We start from the raw sequence: 20740 nt of genomic DNA, 5'->3' as shown, positions 1-20740 counted from the left end.
TACATATTTATGCAATATATCGTTTGACTCCTAAGCTATACCAGACGTAATAATAGCAGATTTTTCACAACTCACCGTCATACATGATTGGAACGCCCGTTTCATAATAAACTAAAGCTGGGAATGCAAAAATTCCTATTTCATGCGCCAACTTCACGTCATTCGATTTGACAAATTGTATGCCGTGTTTGTCGGTATCATCATCAATGGTCTCCAATTCCTCCAAGATTTGTGGACACGTCTCGCATTTGTCATCATCTAAATAAGTTGATATTTTTAATCAGAAATGCAAATTTATTTTAACTATTTATATTACAGAAAAACACAGCTAAGTGTTCTACGTCGTTAATCAAAACTTGCAAAGTTTTGCGATCGACAGATTCGATAACATCAGCTGTGGATTCATGAAGGTCGATAACCCAATCCAGAATTTCTTCCTCCTTCATTAGATCACCTGACGCATACAAGAATTGACAATTGCTAAGAATCATTATATAAGAATCAACTCAAGAAGTGCTTACCATCATATATCGTGCGGAACTTGTGTCTGTAAAACGCTAATGCTGGCAAGCTAGCCAGATCGTATTCCTTATCAACATCAGGATCGGAAGTTTTGATAAAGTCAATATCCTTTTCTTCACATTCATCATCGATATTCTCCAGTTCATTCAAAATCTTTTGTGCGCGCTTATCGCCTTCACGGTCTGTAAAAAGGTTACAAGGGAAAGCGTGCATAAAAAGTTTCCAAAAGGCTTCGATCATCTTTCACTTACAAAAGAATACCACCACGTGATCATTTTCCGACAGTATCTTATCCAACATTTTGGTGTTCACTTCCTCAATTTTACCCGGAATCTCAAGAGTGTCTTCATCTGTGATCCATGCCAATACCTCGTCTTCATCATCCAAATCGCCTGTAAAAACTAATGGATCACGATTTCTGAAGAATACCAGTTGTGGATAACTTTTTATGTTGTGTTTCTTGGCGATGTTGGTGTCTTCGGTGGTGACAAAAATGATGCCTGCTTCATCCAGTTCATCGTCAATGCTCTCCAATGCATTCAATGTCTTATCGCATTTTTCACCCGGCTCACAAGGACCGGTGAAGAATACGACTACATACTCATGGTCATTGATTAATTCGACCAGTATTTCATCGGTGACCTCTTCAATGGTGGCGGTACGCTTCTGCAAAATCAGCCATTCCAATACTTCGTCCTCGTTCATTAGATCGCCCTCGTAGAGTGCTGGTATTTTGTTCTCAAAATAAATGAGCGCAGGCAAATGGTCTAATCCGTATTCTTTCGCTTCGGCCGCATTGTCAATGCGTACGATCACAATGCCCTCCTTTTCGAGTTCATCGTCAATATTCTCCAGTTCGTTGAGTACCCGAATATCTTGTTTATCATCCTTGTCATCTGATCAAAAGTACATAAAATGCATTAGAACATTTCAGGTTTTTCTTTCGGCGCCTTCTTAATCATAAAAAATACAAATAAAACGTTGAAAATACATATGTGAATGTGCACTAAATCAGAAATATCAAAGATAGTTCGGAACGCATTCAACAGACAAAATTATTTTACATCAAAGATTATTAATTCTTTCCTCTTTAAAGTGTTAAGGGTATTTATAATTTTGTTTGAAAAGTATCCAGTACATTATGGTGCACTAAATTACAAGTTGGTTGTCAAAAGAATAGTGTTGCATGTTTTTGTTATATTGCGATAGGGATCTCTGCAAACTTACAAAAAATCACGGCCAAATGTTCAGTATTTTCAACCAACTTGTCCTTCATCTCGTCGGTGACTTCGGGGATCTCTGAATGGCGCTTCTGATGTACGAGCCAACCCAACAGCTCGTCTTCTTTCATCAAATCACCTTCGTAAATATGTGGTATGCCACGTTCGAAGAAGACAATCGACGGTATTTCATCGATACCCCACTCCTTCGCCTCACTGTCGTCGTCAATTTTGACGAAAGCGATATCATTTTGATCACACTCATCGTCGATATTCTCCAGTTCGGCTAGTACCTTTTGCGATTTCTTTTGGTCCTTGTCGTCTATGGGGACGGAAATGAACAAAACCATTAATTGACGTTGACGAACAAAAGAACTTTTTATATACAAAAAACCTAATTATTCCTGTTGCAGATAAACTTCAATACACTAATGTACTAAATGCCAAACGCTTGTGGAGAAACTATATTGCCTAAGGCTATCTACTATTACTGACCTATTTAAAATCACATCTCAGCACTTCATCAGATATTAGTGGTTAGGTTTCGTAGACACGACAACAAATATCGATCGCAACAACACTTAAGAGCTCATGTAGACGACGCAGATGTTTGCACAACCGTTTGTGGTAGTTCTAAATACTAGTCAGCCGCTTTTCGTAATACTGAGAAGTTTTAATAAGTTATTACTAACAATATATGAGCCTGAGAGAGGTTTATAACACCAGTCATAAAATGTTTGCAATAATACCGGAAATATAAGGTAATCTCTAATAATTGCCGTACAAGTATTTGATTGTTACTGACCTTATCTTGGCGCTACGTTTATAGACTGTGCAGACATCTGTGTAGTTTGTGCGATAATTTTAGTTTAATAAATATTTTTATAAAGCGGCTTAAATTCATTAATACCCAAGTGAGCACAGAAAGCATAATTAAGGCTTAGCGCGAAAAGGCTTTACGTTCTGTCTGACTTATACACCATAAAAGAAGATTGTAACAACATCTATTTCACGCAAAACACACTCACGCACGAACATCGAATATCTGCATCTACATAAAATGACTATGTACAAATTGGGTAATTCTTCCTTTCCTTTCTGGAAGCAAAATGTATTATTGCAAATGGGGCTAATATCACTGCAGCGAGTACGAGATCGCTCAGGCTAGCTCGTACTAGCTTCATTGGCCAATTTGCGCTAAATTTCATGCAACAACTTACAGTAGAGCACAGCGACATAGGGCATCTTTTCTATTATCAAATCCAACATCTCATCGGTTATATCCTCAATTTGATCGGAGGTGGTTTGCTCCTCGAGCCATTTGAGCAATTTCTCCTCATCCTCAAGATTGCCTTCGTAAATGGTTGGAATGCCTTTTTCAAAGTAAATTAGTTTAGGAACTTTGTTTATGCCGTATTCGATGGCTTCTTCAGGATTGTCAATTTTCACAAAAGTTATACCCAATGCATCACATTCATCGTCGATATTCTCCAATTCTTCGAGTACTTTCTGCGATTTCTTATCATTGTTATCATCTAAAATGGGGAAAATGGGTCAGTACATTAACGCGGAGCACTAAGGAGGCAGAAGGGGGAGTAATCAATTGATTGGTATAGTTACAGAATAGCACAGCCATAACACGGCCTTCCTTCACCATCTTGTCAAGCATCTCATCTGTAACATCCTCGATTTCGTCATGCTCTAATTGTCCCACCAGCCAGTGGAGTATCTGCTCCTCAGCCATGAGATCACCGTCATAAATATTTGGAATTTGTTTTTCGAAATATACTATTGCCGGAATCTGTTCACACGCGTGCGCATAGACATTTTTATTAATCATATGTATGTATGCATTCTCAAAATTGTCATTCATTATGCATTACCGTATCGATTCCATATTCGGCTGCGGCTTTTGGATCGTCAATTTTCACAAATTGAATACCGTGTTTATCGCAGTCGTCGTCAATTTGTTCTAGCTCTTCCAATACGGTCATTGAATCATCATTACCATGATCATCTAGTTGTGAAACGTATGAGAATCAGTATTCAGTCAGTATTCATATTTGAAGTATTATAATTTCGAATTCGTACAGAATAATACAACCAGATTATCGATATTGCTGATTAGTGTGGACAGCGTTTTAGCAGTAACATCTTCTATGACGTCATCTTCATCACCGGTAGATTTATTTTGCACCAGCCATTCTAAGACATCCTCTTCTCGAGACAATTCACCTGGATAACACATATATTATATAGTATAATGTTGATCTAACGGGGATTAGGATAGCTGTGATGTGCGGCCTTTAGTGGCAGTACTTGCGTTGTTCTTCATACCTTCATATATGATCGGCGTCTGATGGCGATAGTAAACCAATACTGGAAGATTGCCCAAATTATATTCCTCGGCCAATGCCTCATCATGAATCTTGACAAAACCGATGCCCAACTGATCTGCTTCATCGTCGATGTTTTCCAGTTCTTGCAAAGCTTTGGCACACTTGCGACATTGCGGCTTATCTGTTCGGGGGTGGAACAGATATTTGTTAATATCGAGTTCTGATAATCGCAAATAATATTGTATTTGTGGAGGAATCGATAGGTTTCGATCGGGAATTGGGTGCATTTTAGGCGTTGAGCAGCGCAGGCCGTGCATACTATGTAGGTGTAATAACAATGCGGGGCGGTGCGGGGCATCTGGATTATAGTACAAGTATGTGAAGAGCTGAGCGCGCGTTTGTGTACATACATACATACATATATGTGGGTGCGTGTATATGTGTAATTTTGCGCGTGCAAAGGAGACGTGTGTGCGTACATACATATGTGGTAAATATGTATGTACATATTTTTATGAAAAATATATAAATTCTACATCATATATATTATTTCCATTGGTTTTTTGATTTTTTATTTAGGGCATAAGTATATTTCATATTTCAAGTTCATGCAGAATTAAACATAATGTTTAGCCTTAAATTCATACATATATACATATGCTATACCAAAGAAATGTCCTCTCAATTACACACATATATACCAGTTTTGTTAATGATAACGAGTTCTGTTCTTCGGCAAATGTTTCGGTGCAACCCTGTACATAATATCTGTTTGTGAGTATGAATTCAAGTCATTGTTGTAACTTTTGCTTAGAAACTTATTTCTAAATATTTAACAGATGGACGCAAGCTTTCAGCAGTTAAAAATATTTAAATTAATGATTCTTAACTGAAAAATTTGGAACTGATTGTATTAATTTGAGATTTCAAAATCGGTATCAGCTCCGCAGATACATTGCATACACATTGATTTCGCATTTTTCGCATAATCCTGTCCGAACAGAATTTTATTGAATGGCTATAATTATTTTATTGTGATAAATTAAAGTGATATTTATTCTGCTTCTGTTTCTAATTTCTCCGTCGCCATGTTAAGCAGTAACATATTTACTAAGTAAATGCATTGTTCGCTGCGGACATGTAAATAAACGTTCTGGTTCTGTGAAGAGAGTATTCTCAAATTTAAAAAGCTTTAGCTCTCTCTCTGTAAGCTTCCGACTTCTCTTTCTTCTGAATTTCTATAATAAGGGCGCATGCTCGTGCAAATCGGGAGAAATCAACGTGGAAATACACCTACACACCGAAAGCGGGGTGTGGTGAATTTCATAGAAGAACAGCGAGATTTGTAGTTGTATCATATTTTGTATTATTTTATTTTATTTTTTCAAATATAATTATTTATATTTAATTGAATTTAAATATGATTGTTTTCTTTTTTTATTTTTGTTGCAAATCCTCACTAAATGCAAACGATGTCCTTAAAACAAGAAAATCAAGGCTCTATACATATGGTATCTACTGCCACCAAGTCAACATAAGTCGTTTCTTAGTCCGTTGCTATCATCTTTCTTACCAAGTTCTAAGTGAAATTTAATTGGCTCGAAGCCAAATTTGCATTTGATTGTGTATTTTATTAAAATGTTTTTAACATATAAATTTCGTGAAATTACTCATTACAGTTCGCAGATGTGTGCAGAGCCAAATGCTCATACATTTATATATTTACTAGCAATTTATGGCCACAACGACGATTTTTAGTAATAAAATGAGTTTAATTTGAATTTTTCATATTCCACATGTAAAAAGGTTAATAATTCACGAAAACTTCTTGACGACTATTTCGAAGCGATACACTAATATAAAAGCAACAACATTTACCTCACAACGGTTGGCTAAGATGGTAAATGTCAGCCATTTGCAATTGTGACTACGGATGTTTTAGTTTTCGATGAAGCGATCAGATGGCTTAGTTCACTCTTCAATTGATCAATACGAGCATTAACTGCACTAACTAAAGCAACCGTATTTATATTGCTGTATGTCGCCTTAATATATGTACATACATGTCAAAAGGAATTATGTTCCACATATATTGAACAAATATAATAATACTATTAAGAAGCATATATGTACATATGTATAGTGAAGTTCTCCATTACGGACCAGCCTCATATCCGGACATCTCCCATAATTGGACAGATTTCATGAACATAACGTTTTCCTTAATATTTTTACATACATATGCACATGGCTGTGGGTTTCCCTTACCGTTTAACTGAAGCTGCGAGGAAACAAATTTATATTTTCAAGTACATGAGTTCATACATATACACAAGACCTGAGGCCGACATGAGAATTCCTGACACTAACGACTGTTGCATTTGTAAAACAGAAATAGTTTGCCTCCAAGTGTGCCCTGCGACCACACACGCCCATATTTGTGTATACTCATATGATATGCAAGTGGGAATGGGTTGGTCGCGTATACGCCCCCCATTGCAGTACATCAAACACAATAAGCTAAAAGCGCGAAAAAAACTAAAAAGTATACACCAGGTATTTCGATTTAAAGTGCATTTTCACCACTGCCAACCATTCAGGCCACTCGCATTTCTTTCAAAATGAAATGTTTTTACATTTAAATTTCACTCAGCACACAAGCGGCTATGTAATTATGTTCGCATATCTAAGTTTTGTACTGTGTTTGTGTGCACTTGCTCGAGTTGCACCCAAACTAAATTATGTGTTTTACTGCGAATGCAATTAAAAATTCTGTTGGCCCGTCCAAGCGCAGAAATTAATGTTCGACTGTCAATTCGTAAGCCATTTTCACAAAGCGTTTGTCAGCGGCGAAATCGCGAAAGTCGCAGCCAACAAGAACATGGCGAAGATCATTCAATGGCGGCACACGCGCTGGCTATGTTCGCCTTCACCCATACGAGACACTTGTAGGCCACACCGAATAGCGCCACGAAAAGCCACTGCAACACAAAGTGGACCAAACTGCTAGCCAACCTGCGAGCCCCTGACGGGGGGGACGTGACTGCACTCACTTGCATGCACCGCCCCCTCAAGAGCATTGTTGCTTTTTAGTCGTCGATATGAAAAATAGAGCAAGCCTCTTAATTGCATTCCTAAAACACCTCCTTTGGGGTATAAACATAAGACATTCATGCTGTGATGTCGGAAAAGAACCAATTTCGGTTCAATGCGAAGGTTACTGCATACATAAATGTGCTACCAACTAATGTTGAATATTTATATTGGTGGACCAATCCATCAGCGGCGCTTTTGCAAAATTAAATTCTTATTTACCGTAGCAGCAGCTGGGACGAAGCTAGCTAGCAAAGCAAGTGCAAAGCACTTCAGCCAGTGCCGATTTTAATGAGGATGCTTTGTCAGAAATGAAGCTTACCTCCCCTTCCCCCATACTCTACACGTTATATGAAAGTGCCTAGGCTCATTTGTTTTCCATTGTTATCCGCTGTTTGCTTTTTTCCAACAAAACAAGTTGAATATATGTACATAATATGCATATGCATGTGTATAAATAGTTTGTTAGCTGCAGGAGATTTTGGAGTACACAATAAACTTCAGTGCTCATGCAGCATGTTGCCCAAAGTAATTTTGTTTAATTATTACTCATTGTTAAGAATCCCATTGGAATTACGAGTGTCTCTATAATCCCAGTATGTGAAAGTAGTGGCCAAATCCACTACCCAAATAGGTTTTCCTATTGGGATAGGATCCACAATGTTGTGGAGCTAAACCAGCAAACTGTTTGCGATATTCAAATGGGCATTCATAATTTTATTATTGGCCGCTTGATATACTTAGTAGACGATTGCATCCTTCTTCGTATCTACAACGCATTGAATCGTTAGCTTGACACCCGAACACAGCAACAAAATGGATCCTTTCCGATCTTTTGGAAGACGTTATCTTTGTATTTGTTCAACGTTTCCATTTACTCGTTTACTTTCATGCTAGCAATAGGCACCAATGTGATATGTCCATAAAAGTTGACCTTGAGAATATTATTTACGAGTTCATTGCTTATAAATTTGAAATCAAGCTGTACAAATGTAGGGTCGCATGGTAAATCCTATACACACATGCCAAATTGCAAGTGTGTGGTGGTCCATATCTACATACATATGTATATGAGTACCACGTAAATAGGTTTGCACAAAATGAATAGAAAATCAATATGTGTCTGTCGTCGCGTTTCTCATTTTTTCTTATTGCCCCTTTGTGTTCGCCTTGTCGTTGGCGCGAAATCGTTTCAATGCTATTTTTATCAGCGATTGTAGGTGGACACTAACCTGCCTGTGGCTGCGGCCGCGGCCACGATTTCTTCGTGATTTTTCATTTTACTTTACGCTTCACAATCACGCCACAACACACACACAGACAACGACGCACACATGCAAGCGCTCGAAAAATGCTTGCTAATACACTTCGGGGGATTTGCTTTGCATTTCTTACTTCTGGCGCGGTGAGTGTATGAGTGCGTGTGTCGCTCGCACCAGCCTTTGTCACGCGTGTGCATAAACCTGTGTTGTTGCCACATTCGATGCGGATATTTAAATCCAAATACGCGCCACATCATTATTCTGCTAAAGCGGTAAGGCGGCGTTGTTTATAAAAATTATTATTTTTAAATTTGAGTTCATTTCTGTTTTGTTGTGGAGTCGCTTTTCGAATATGCTGATGATCTGGTGGCGCTTGTGTTTGTAAAAAAAAATTTGCGTGATTTATTTTTCACTTCACACAGAAGTTTCGTTTGAATGAGGAAAATAACGGCGTTCTTCCAAATGAGAGTGTGCGGTAAAAATGCCCTAAATATGAAATGCTCTATCCAACGAATGCCGATATAGGGGCGCTCGAATCCTGAACCCTCTCTATTATTATCCAAACCGTAAGTATGCTCGTTATACCGTAAAATACTGCTCGTCCAACAAAATAATGACTCGCTCAATTCAGTTTTTACACTGAAAACGCCAAAATAGCCTATGAAAATCCTTAACGATGGATGTTGATTTCCTTGCAAATGCGTCTTAAATGTTTTCAGGGTTAAGGTTTTAACCAGATGCGGGGCCATGTCACACTTCAATCAATCTTTTAAGTTTCTACAACAAAAATATTTTTTGACATCAAAGCTTAAATCTGCGAGTATATTTCCCGCAGGTTAATTATTGGCTTAAAGCATATATGAACATGCAGAACTAATACTGAATGAAAAGAATTCTCCAAATAGAAATTCAAATGAAAATAGAATGTCAGAGACGCCCAATGCCATACAGCGCTACCGCCATCACCATGAGGCTGGCGACAAGCCCAGACATTTGGTGCTACAATTGAGTATTCTTACATGCAGTCACACAGCAAATAGCCGAGTTTCTCATACAAATAAGAATGCCACGATGAAATTCGTCCACCGTCAGCATCTAAATTGGCAAATGTATATGTAGGTGCATACATATGTATGAACATATGTATGTATGTGTCTTAGTTAGAGTTGTATTCATGTTTATTAAATTTACTTTTCTAATTTTATGTGGCTTTCTTGTAGCTACCGGTGGGGTGGGCATCTCGTTGTCGTTGATAAAACATACGAGCCATATGAACTTGTCTAATCTTTTGTGTTCGCGAGTCTGCTACGAAAATAGCTTAAATGAATTGCATTTCCTGTTCTTGCAGTTATCTTATTGTATTCAATTTTTTTCAAAGCAAGAACAATGTCTGCACCAACTTTTTCAATACACGCTTTTCAAGCCAATGTATGTACTCACCGATATGGAGCTGTAGTGCTCAATTCCAGGGATACACAAACGCAAATAATAAGAATGTGATTCAGCAATTCCAAAACAAATGTGACATGGAACGCGATCTAGGCGCAACCTCAGCTCAAATTTGAACTTTGCGCACTGAGAGACAATTTGAGGTAAGGCAGACTACGAGTGGTCCTGGTATGAGTTCAGTAAAAAAAGAATTGCAAATTTGAGGTGAGACTAGGCAAATTTGAATTATTTGATATTGTAGCATAGTAATGGTACGGAACTTGCTCAAAGATGTTACTGAATGTACATTTTCTTGTTGAACAATTTAGGTCCCTGAAGGTTTAATGGCTCGAAAGGTACCTACGAAAATATTAGACAAAGTGGAATGTGCTGTTGAAATTTTATTAAAGTGGGCAACCCTTAGAGGATAACCTAGTCAATTTCTCGGATAAGCATTTTTTCATGAAACATACATACATATGTATGTAAGTTTTTTATTTATTTTTTTTTATTATTTTTTTTTTCAAGCTTGTTTAAAAAACAAATCATCATTACCGACCGTGAATTTTTTGTAATAAAAAATTATAAAATTAAATTTGTTTTTGTTAGAAAGTAAACAATTATTATATTTAATTTAATGCCGCCACTCTTATTTTTGTGAACAAGGGATGAGCGAATATATGTATGTTTCTAGTGAAAGGTTATTAACCAGCGCCTGCTGATCCGTGCGTCGGAGTTCTAACGTAATTAATCCTCAAGGTCTCAAGAATTTCACTAAACACCAGCAAACTTATTTACATACATACATAATTATGTAAGTATAAATTCGTACACTTCTTTGTCTTTTTTAAATGATTTCATTTTCATTTCTGTGACCATAAGTATTCTCTTTGGATCAAAACTTCAAATGTGTGTCCAAATGTCAAAATATACTTACTTATGGGCTATTTGCTTACATATACATATACCATACATATACTACATACTACTTCCTTAGATAATGCATATCTAAGAATACATACATATACACACCGACTCAGAAGCAATTTAAGTTTTGTTTCATAAAGAAGCGTTAAGCAGAAGCAAACACGGCAAAGCTTTTGTCACAACCAATGTAAATGACGTTAGTTTTTTGCATACAAACATCAGCGCAAATACCAGCATATACAAATATACATATTTGTGTATATATACATACATATATACATATTTACAAACAAGTGGAGGGTATTGGCAACAATAGAAGTTCGTCATAAGGTGATAAAAGAGCTAAGTGGATCACTCAGGACATGGCATTCAGTGCAGGATGAAGTGCGTGGGAGAAAATTAATGACTATTTACACAAGACCAATACAAGAGATTTAATTAAATGATTGTTGTTGGTTGTTGCTGTTTTCTTGGTAGAGGTGGTAGTGGTGATGCAGTTGGTAAGTTGGAGGGTAGGCAATTTTGACTGATAAATAGGCGAGTTTCGAAAATCCAACTTTAAACGCACACTTTCACTTACCCATCACCCTAGGCGGACACGTGGCATGATCGGGACCTGAAGTAGTCGATATTTCAGAACAGTTTTATGTACAGTAGAAATCCAAAAGTCTAGTAGACATTAAGTAGTATGTAGTGCGAGACGCTCGAAGTATATTATGAGCTGCTCTCATAGTGATCATATTGTTACTTTGTTTCTTTTTCTTTAGTTTTCAATTACAATATTAAATTTTGTCCTTTTTTATCATCAGCGATACGCATTCGACTCCACATGGTTGTTTCATTATTTACTCTATACTTCTTTGTATTTTTTTTGTTAGTCACAAATGCAAAGGTTAGCTGAAATCCGTCCTAATATACCCTAAATGGAAAACATCCTAACTTTTGTGTTTGTTTGAATTTTAGTTACAATTATTTTTCTGTTATTATTTTATTAAATTGACGTGTGATATTTAATTGTAAAAAGTTTAGTTATCTATGTGTAAAAGAAATTGCGACTTATCCTAACTGCTGTTTTTTGAATAAGTGAAAAATTTTCAATCCCTGGTAATTCATAGACTAAAAACTGCAACTGCTTGCGGACTTTTTTTAAAGAACCCAAAAGAAGACTGAATAAGTTTGTGCAAATCTTCATAAATGATGCTTAAGAGGTATATAGTAAATGCTTCAAATGTCACTACAAAATGTGCGAAATTCAACTACATAAACAAGTGTGAAATCAACTTTTGAAAATAGCAAAATAAAATATAATTCGGTTTATGAACACAACAAAGAACTTACAGAATAGAACAGCTACAAAGTCAGTATCCTCGATAATCTTTAATAGTATCTTTGAATTAACCTCTTCAATGCGATCGGGCAGGTCCATGGCCTCGAGAGAAGTGAGAAAATCAAGTACGCCCTCCTCGTCCATGAGATCGCCATCATAGATAATTGGTTCTTTTTCCCTGTGGGTAATATTTTTACATTAGTGTCTATGAGCTTCCATGTCGGTTTTGTTTCTTAATGTACTTATTTTGGAAACCAATAATATACGTATAATTTGCAATTCTGCTTAATTTTGAGAAAATTCACTTTATCCCAAACTCGCCAACACTGCTTAACCATTTTCAGCGAATATTCAAACCTAAGTAGTAGAGAACTTTCTTTGGATGGCTACTAGGTTTTTTATTTTGTTTAGATTAAGGGACGCGAGATCTTGAACTGTGCTAATATTTAACCTCGTTTATGTATACATATATATTCTATATATGTATTCAAAGATTAGTTTATTATTTACCTGAAGTACGTGAGTGCTGGGAAATTTTTTATTCCGTATTGCTTTGCTAGTCGTTTGTCGTTAATCTTTACGAAGTCGACACCAAATGAATCGGTATCATCATCGATTTTTTCGAGTTCTGCTAATACTTTGTCACAGGTGATACAGCTTCGCGCATCTGGAAAGGAAAAGAAAGAGAAATGGTAAATGAGAAATAAATAGCACGCAGGTCTTTCTTAAAGGCAGAAAATTTGTATAAGTAATTATGGAAAGACATACCAGGAGCACGTTTTCAAAAATAAAGTAGTGCCTGTTGAACCTCTGACCAAAATGATCCCTTGACTTAGAAAAAATAACTTGGGTGGTACAGTTTTAGTAATCGCTTGAATAAAATTTCAAACATATTTAGACGAACAAAACTTAATAGATCTGTCACAGTTGGAGAAGAGGCAAATTGTGTTGTTGTTCAGACAAACGTGCAGCACCTATGTTGCATACTGTGACAACATGTTTACTGACATGAGCAATTGTCTTGCGCTTCTTTCTTTGATGGAGAATTCCTTCTTCCCACGACAAAAATACGTTTTAACAACATCTTACTTTCGTGCCTTACAGCTTCTATAAATAGCTATGATTTATTTCAAGTCTTGAGTTTTAAAAATCAATAAACAATTTTAAAATGTTAAATTTTGATAGTAATTTGTCATAGGATCCATTCAAAATGGTACAAACTGATCTAAGTGTGTAAAATAAAACTAGACAGCATGTAAGATAGCGGCTATACCACTTTAATGAGGTATCAGCTTACTCTCTTATATAAATTCAAATCGATAACTTGATTTTTGGTTTTAAATGCGAATTTTTTTACAAGAAAGCAGTGTACATGATAACAAAGAAGGAAATGGCGAATCGAACACTGCTATATATTTGGTTGTTGAGATTTCCACCATTTCAAAGTAGAGGTTCGAAAGCGGCACGAATGATGCAGAATGTGTTTACCGTTTTATGTTAAGGTATTTTTAGATCTCACAAAATCAAAATTACTTTGTAAAAGATGATGCATCCCTTCAGTAGGTTGTCTATAAAAACAGACATATTTGCATGTCTGAATGTGCAAGTACGACGAGGTGCCGTTAAGTATTGCCAATGCAACAATGCATTTAATATTACTACAAACAAACATTCGTAAGCGTGTGTGTGTGTGTGTGATCGTATACACCTGTGGGGGTATCCGAAGATCTTGAATGAATGGTAAAAGGAGCATTTGCGAGCAAGAGCGGATTATTAATGATCACTAAACTGCCAACATTTTTTTGAATTAAATCATACAAATTTATGCACAACGATTAGGGTTGCGGCTGAGTGACCGCACGCCGCTTTCAGCCATTGCCAACTAAACCCCTTGTCAGCGCCTGCCTGCACCCGCACTACTTTCGGTCGTCGAGGGGCGTGGGTACTTCGGCATTGGCACTAGTAATTGTAATTACAAGTGTTGAGTTTGCGCCAGAGTTCGTGCAGGAAAATGTTTGTGGGTATGTATTGCCAATTCTAATGCATTTTGACTATTATTTGGCATGTATATGTGTGTGTGTGTGTATGTACTCATTCCATTTGGGTAGGCCAATACGTGCAACGCTTTGAGTACTATATCTGATTTAAAACTAAAAGATGACAACGAAATGAAATTAAAAATAAATATGCAAAACTGCCATCGATTAAATGTTGCTGACGTGTTCGCTGTCGTCTCTCACAGTGGTGCCTTTGGTTGTGTTAATTACATGCCATTTGAATGACTTACTCTCTAAGGCCGGAAATGATTTTTTGCTGATATTTCGCTCTAACTTTATGCGGCAGAAATCACAATTTGTTGATTTATGCTAGATGTGTTTTTAAGTTGGAAATTTCTATAAAACATTACCCTGAGGACCGCCGAAACCAACGTAATTGTCCAAAGCATTAGTAACGAAAGTTTAAGAAAAGAGTATCAATTTTTTTAAGGATTTCCCCCAAAAATTACAGAAAGCATAGTTTGTAAATGAGAGACTACCTGCGGTAGTGCGACACTGAATTTATCGTTGAAAATATCAAAATAGTCAAGTATATATGTACATTATTTCCATAACAAGTAAGAAAAACCTAAGTTCGGGTATAACAGAACATTTAATACTCTCGCAACTTTTAAGAATCAAAGCCAGCATTTCTTTCGTATATCAATAGTATATCTAGAAAGTTTACCAATATTTTCGGAAGTTCGCAATAGGCACTGAGCTCCAAATATTCTTTATCTGGGGCTCAATAGACTTGGACAATTTTTGGTCAAAAGGCGGCACACTTCAAATGCACTATTCGTGCAAAGTTTTATCCGGGTACATCGGTTGGCTCTTGTTTTGATTACTGGAAAGTGAAAGAATTAGATGGAATTTAAAACTGTGTTGTATTTAGAGTAGGTTTGGTTGTAGTCCGATTTCCTCATTCCCGCACCGTAACGTAGGAATGTCCGGATAATATTATTTAGCAAATTTGGTTGAAGTCGGTCGAATAGGTCCTGAGATATGGGTTTTCACCTGTGTGGCCGGTAACTCTCCCATCGTCTTATTTTGACCCCGGCTCCTAAAAAGCGCTCTCTTCCCATCTCAGAATTAATATTTAATGTCGCTGGTGTATGATTTATTGATTTATCGCGCTTTTAGTCGTTTTTAACAGCACCGTTACATTGGAAGTGGGCGGTGTTATAATTAAATTTCATCTATTTTTATAGTGTTGGTAGGGGTTGGTAGGGATTTATCTAGAGCGAATTTGGTCCTTTTAGAGGGCGATACCACGCCCATTTTTCAAAAATTTCAGCCCACAGGTACGCCTTTCTACTGCAATACCCTGTGCCAAGTCATAGTTGTATATCTTAATTTAGTGCTTAATTATGACACTTTATATGTTTTCATTTCATGGCAAACTCGTCCACCCTTTTTTGCCAAGGAACACGTATACCGAGTTTCATTAAGATATCTCAATTTTTACTCAATTTATCGCTTGCACGGACGGACAAACAACCAGCCACTCGGAACTCAACTAGTCTCGTCATTCTAATCGTTTATACATATGCATATATAACCTTATATAACTCTATTATTTTTAGCTGATGCAAACAACCGTTAGGTAAACAAAACTATTATACTCTGTTCAATATGTTACGAGAGTAAAAAAGTATAGTACGAACTTATCCAAGATAAGAGCAGTAATACAAAAACAATTCTCATTTACTCTGAAAATTACAAATTTGTTTCCAAAAATGATGCTACAACTTCGTCTAAATTCACCATATGTACTATAAAGATTTAATCTATCCATGAATAAAGTTGAGTTTTTCTTAAACGCTACGTGTATTAAAAAAAAAAGATAAAATAAAATAAAAGAGTGGAACTAGGCCAATATAAAGGATTTTACAAGCTGCACTTAGTTAGATTGGATACACCTATGTAAGTATTCAAAATACATATGTACATAAGACTGGGACTCCAATTGGTGTGTCGCTTCGCGGCTTCTAATATATTACTCTCCGTGTTATTTAACATTTGTTCGATTATCGCCAGTATTAAGTTTATAATTTCAATTTCAGACATATTTTCCATATTGCCGAATACGCACATCACTGATGGCACATCTGGTGCTCTAATGCAAGAAAGGCAGTTTTCCACACAAACAAATTACTCTATACCATAAACTCAATTGTTTACTTAATCAACAAGTTTTCTTTTCATCAAATGCTTTTGCTACATATGTACATATACATATGGATTACAATGATGAGCTTTCATGTATATTTTCAAACCCATAAGAAAATTATCTTTAATAATTCTCTGCAAAAATTTAGATATTTTTATCTTTTCATTGTCTTCTCCACATATGTACATATGTATGTATGTATATAATGCTCGTGTGCTGATTTTTAACTTTTCGCTGCAAAACGAATGAGTCCATACATGTTTGGAAGAATTCATGTGCTCTATTCTACATAAGAATCTATAAAGGCAAATTTGATCTTGTATCTTGATCCGTCATCTTCAGATTAATTAAATGTATTACGAGTGCAATTTCGAATGTGCGAAACAAGGTAGTAGTGTTGAAATTTCGTGCATCCCATCGCGGCGTTGAAAGCAACCCGAAGCGGTAAAGAATTTAGAAATATGGTAGAAACTGGGATGTAGGAAAAGCAATTGGCCAAAAATCTAAAAGTTTTTAGCTAAGCAGCTTCTATTATATGTTTGGTATCACCCTTTAAGCCATTCGTTTTTGGATCTCGTAATAGTATTAACTCGGTGTTTTCAATTTTGAAGCACGGTCACCATATTATTCTTGCTCTAATTTGACTTTGCGCACTGCTGGTAAAGAAAGTCTTGGATCCATATACATACATACATACAATACATAAGTATCATTTAGTGTTTTAATGCGAGAAACCGCTTGAAAATTCTATGCTCTGTAACTAACAATTTCAGTGTGCCTCTCATATAAAAATAGTTCAAACTAATTTTCTCAAAATCAGTAGACTACAATTATTTTCGTTCAATCAACCAATTTAGATTGCAGTAACACGTAAATTAAACTTACGATCCAAATACATTATTATAATCTATTTCAAAATCTTCCGTTCTACAAAAAAGGTCGCAATAGTTTTTCTTTACCATGAAAGGTATACGCATAGTTATACGTCAAGCTCACTGGGACTCTGTAATCCAGGAACTGAGCATTCAAATAAAAAATACCGCCTCCTGTGAGCAACACAGAATTTACAAGGCACTTTTATGAAAGCAAACTTGCACCGAGTATATCTTTGAAAGGAATGTTTTTACGGAAAAAACTAAAAGGACATTTTTGATGGAGCGAAATAAATTCTTATGGAGTATTATTTTTCATCAAAGTTTTAGGTTAAAGGTACAGCTCGAAGACAAAAGTTTACAGAAATAGAGTTTACTCGCTCGAAGGATAAAAGGTGCCGTTACTGCTGTAGCAGAAAACATTTTTCAAACAATACTAAGTCAGCCGTTGATTAAATACACTTAAAACGCAATTTATAAGTGTGGGATAATGTTGTTGTTGTGTTGCATACTTTATTGGCCATTTCCACGCCACAACTCATTAATTAGGACTCAAAGGCATTGCAAGAGCATAAGGTATCAACAATAACAGGTGTTTATTCTCCATCTTTGCGATTTACATAATGGTACGTACCCCCTGATGGTAAAATCGCGAACGAAACAATAACATATAAATGGAACAGCATAGCGAGGGAGGCATTTCAGTTTTGTTTTTTCTTTTGTGAATATTGAATAATGTTCCCAGTGTTGGGAAAGTTCAAGTGTTCCCACACAATGCAATTGATGAAAAGAGCGGAACTGCGCTAGACCAGAGAACATAAAACAATTCTTTTACCATTTTATGCTCTCTGGCTAGATTCTGTTAGTGAGGGAGCTTGTTGGTAGCGTGGAAAGCTGAGCCAGAGAACATAAAAGAAGAAGAAAAGAAATTCTTTTATGTTCTCTGGCTGAGCAAGGTGAATTTCACAGGTGCACTTTGAAAACCAACTGTTTGTCCCTCTTTGGCGCACACAACTACACTCAAATATTTCGCTGCTTCGTATGTGTTCGTAAACATTTGCTGCCAGCTGATGTGGGGAAACAACAGCTATCGTTAGGCATCAGCAACAACAACAAAACAGTTACCAATCGACATGTATGCTTGCGGAGCTTTTCAAGAGTCACCAATACTACTTTGATGTATGTATATTTATGAACACAGCGTAACAATTTCAAAAATTTTCGAGCGCAGAATTGTTCACATTTTTGCCTTAGACGTTTTAGTGTGAGAATTTCAAAATTTCTTTTGCTTTTCGATTACTTTATTCATTTCGACTTTTGTGATTTTATTTTCTATTACTTGTTTCACATTGCCTTTTCCTATTGTTGTTGTGCATGTTATACGTTTGCCATTCTATTTTTTACTCATTTTTGTGATTTAATTTTTTGCTGCGGTTTTTATATAATACGTACGTATGTTTACCCATCGTTACTGAATTGGAATGCTCAACACTATTTCGGTCTTCTGGTTTCGATGCTCCGTACAGTTTAGTTCACTTTACTACACTTTTTTGCCCCGATTTTTATTTAGTTCAGCCACTTTGTAGGTACATATGTCCATAGAATTCTTTTACTTTTTTTATTTTTTTATAGCACCAGTTCTTTTTGTGGAAAGGCACTTTTTTATTTTTTGGTACTTCTCAACAAATACTGGTTCTTTGCAAACATTTCTTTTTCCAGAAAAAGTTTTGCCTTTAGCTGTTTCTGATTGCTGTTTGCTGATAGCCGGGTAATTTCAGTAATGCCACCTACTATGTATATTTACATATGTGGACCCTATGTAAGTGAAAGTATCAACCCCCTTCCCATATTTAGAATACTTACACCAGAAGACAGCAACATAATCCTTGTCGGTCAATAATTTCTCCAATTGCTTGGCATTGACCTCTTCGATTACAGCCTCGGGTTCGATGGGCGCCGGTGGTGGCGCTACTGTGGCCTGTGATCCCTTTTTGTTAGCACAGTCTACATATCCGGGAAAACTGATGAGTGCCAATAGCGTGCACACGCATAACGTCAGCACTTTTTTCCGCGAAAAAGTCATACTTCTAATTTTCGATCGTATGTGTGGTGGTCGTTGGCGTTACGACCCCGTCGTTATTTTTTGGTAACGTAACGTTACGCTCCAATCTACACACTCCACTCTATGTATCTCACTCCGTTCCTAACCCGATCCACAGATCCCCTCGCAACGTTACGCTCCGTTTCCGTTCCGACTTAGCTTGAACGAATGAATTTTATTTTATTTTATTACTTTTTGTTTCCTTTAGGAAAAATGCAGCTGGCAATTTTTCGTTACGAATTTTCCGCACGACGTAGACTTTATGCAGTTGGCTTTTATATATGCTTTAAATTAACTTAAAATTAAAAATTTCATCTGTGAAAAAAAATTGAACTAGAACCAGAAAGAGAAAATATAAAAAAATTTGTCGATTAAGTAATTGATGCTGGTGGTTGCTCAAACAATATAAGGATGATCACTTTTTTTTGAAATCTTATTAATTTTAAATTATACAAATTGTTCCGATAGCTTGAAGAACTTCAATTATTTCAATATTATATCCGATTTTTTTGCTCAAACACTTCAAAGATTTTTTCCAAATATTTCTAATTTAATTTGCTGCAAAATCGGATGTATTCGTCGCTCAAAGTAATTTTCGATGCTTTCAAATGAACATGTTTTCGATATATTTATATTTTTAGATATGTATATATTATATTTATGCTCTTTTCTAGTATATTTTTGGTACAAAATATTCATATATACTATATATATATGTATATAAATTTATATATATATGTATATTTAGTATGTAGTAGGAAATTTATATGAACTTCAACGTTTTCCGCGGACTGATTATATCTAGTATTTTTTTTTTTAATTTTTAGTTCCACTCCGTGCAGAGGTCCGCTCGCAACTGAAATATATTTCGTAGGATTTTGGTGAATTTTGCCTCGATCGCTAAGATCGGTACCAAATTCGTTAGGTGTGTGTGTTTCAAAGTTAGTGTGCTTGTCGCAAGTTGAACACAAAGGAAAAAGACAAAAATCGGAATGGTACGAAAATTGAAAAATCTATTTTTCTGGTAGGAATATACATATGTATGTATGTATTAATGATATATTAGTGAGTACAAATATGTTGGTCGAAAATGTGCCAGTCGGTGGTCGTCACACTCAGAAAAGCTTCTCAGCAGCCGAGAGCATCGAGAGAGCAAAGAGCAGCATCAATTCCGAATTGTTAGCAATATTATCACTCCGGAACGACAAATATTTGGAAAAACAATGCAAGGAAAGATTTGGAAAATTTTCACTCAAACCATAAAATTTCAAAATTGAAGGTGCTTACTTAGTAACTAATAGTGTGTATATTTGCTGTATGCACGTATTTATATTCATTGAAGGACGCGACACTGTATTTGCTTTTGGATAGGTTTTGTCTTTGGTGCTTTGTTCATTAATTTGATGACTTACAAAATCGAAAAATTAACAATATCACTAG

General features: G+C 36.1%; 1 protein-coding gene across 13 annotated transcripts in view; it reads right to left on the bottom strand.

The window, feature by feature from the left end:
* Positions 1 to 20151, bottom strand: part of LOC126754841 (uncharacterized) — a 41105-nt gene extending 20954 nt beyond the window's left edge. For 6 of the 13 annotated variants that reach the window (XM_050467020.1, XM_050467021.1, XM_050467022.1 and 3 more), the window contains exons 1-9: positions 20074 to 20151; positions 19063 to 19633; positions 12629 to 12785; positions 12130 to 12296; positions 1750 to 2064; positions 774 to 1418; positions 522 to 704; positions 317 to 454; positions 76 to 258 (exon numbers count right to left, since the gene is read on the bottom strand). In XM_050467020.1, coding sequence (XP_050322977.1) covers positions 76 to 258; positions 317 to 454; positions 522 to 704; positions 774 to 1418; positions 1750 to 2064; positions 12130 to 12296; positions 12629 to 12785; positions 19063 to 19282 — 2008 coding nt within the window. In that variant the 5' untranslated portion in view covers positions 19283 to 19633; positions 20074 to 20151. Of the gene's footprint in view, positions 1 to 75; positions 259 to 316; positions 455 to 521; positions 705 to 773; positions 1419 to 1749; positions 2065 to 2962; positions 3278 to 3362; positions 3544 to 3625; positions 3760 to 3833; positions 3978 to 4079; positions 4263 to 11371; positions 11408 to 12129; positions 12297 to 12628; positions 12786 to 19062; positions 19634 to 20073 lie in introns of all 13 variants that reach the window. The other 7 variants (XM_050467012.1, XM_050467016.1, XM_050467018.1 and 4 more) reach the window with 3 other exon arrangements.
* Positions 20152 to 20740: the final 589 nt, after the last annotated feature.

Source organism: Bactrocera neohumeralis, chromosome 4 (genome assembly GCF_024586455.1).
Source record: "Bactrocera neohumeralis isolate Rockhampton chromosome 4, APGP_CSIRO_Bneo_wtdbg2-racon-allhic-juicebox.fasta_v2, whole genome shotgun sequence".
Lineage (NCBI taxonomy): Eukaryota > Metazoa > Arthropoda > Insecta > Diptera > Tephritidae > Bactrocera > Bactrocera neohumeralis.
This window is presented reverse-complemented; position numbering and strand designations above follow the sequence as displayed.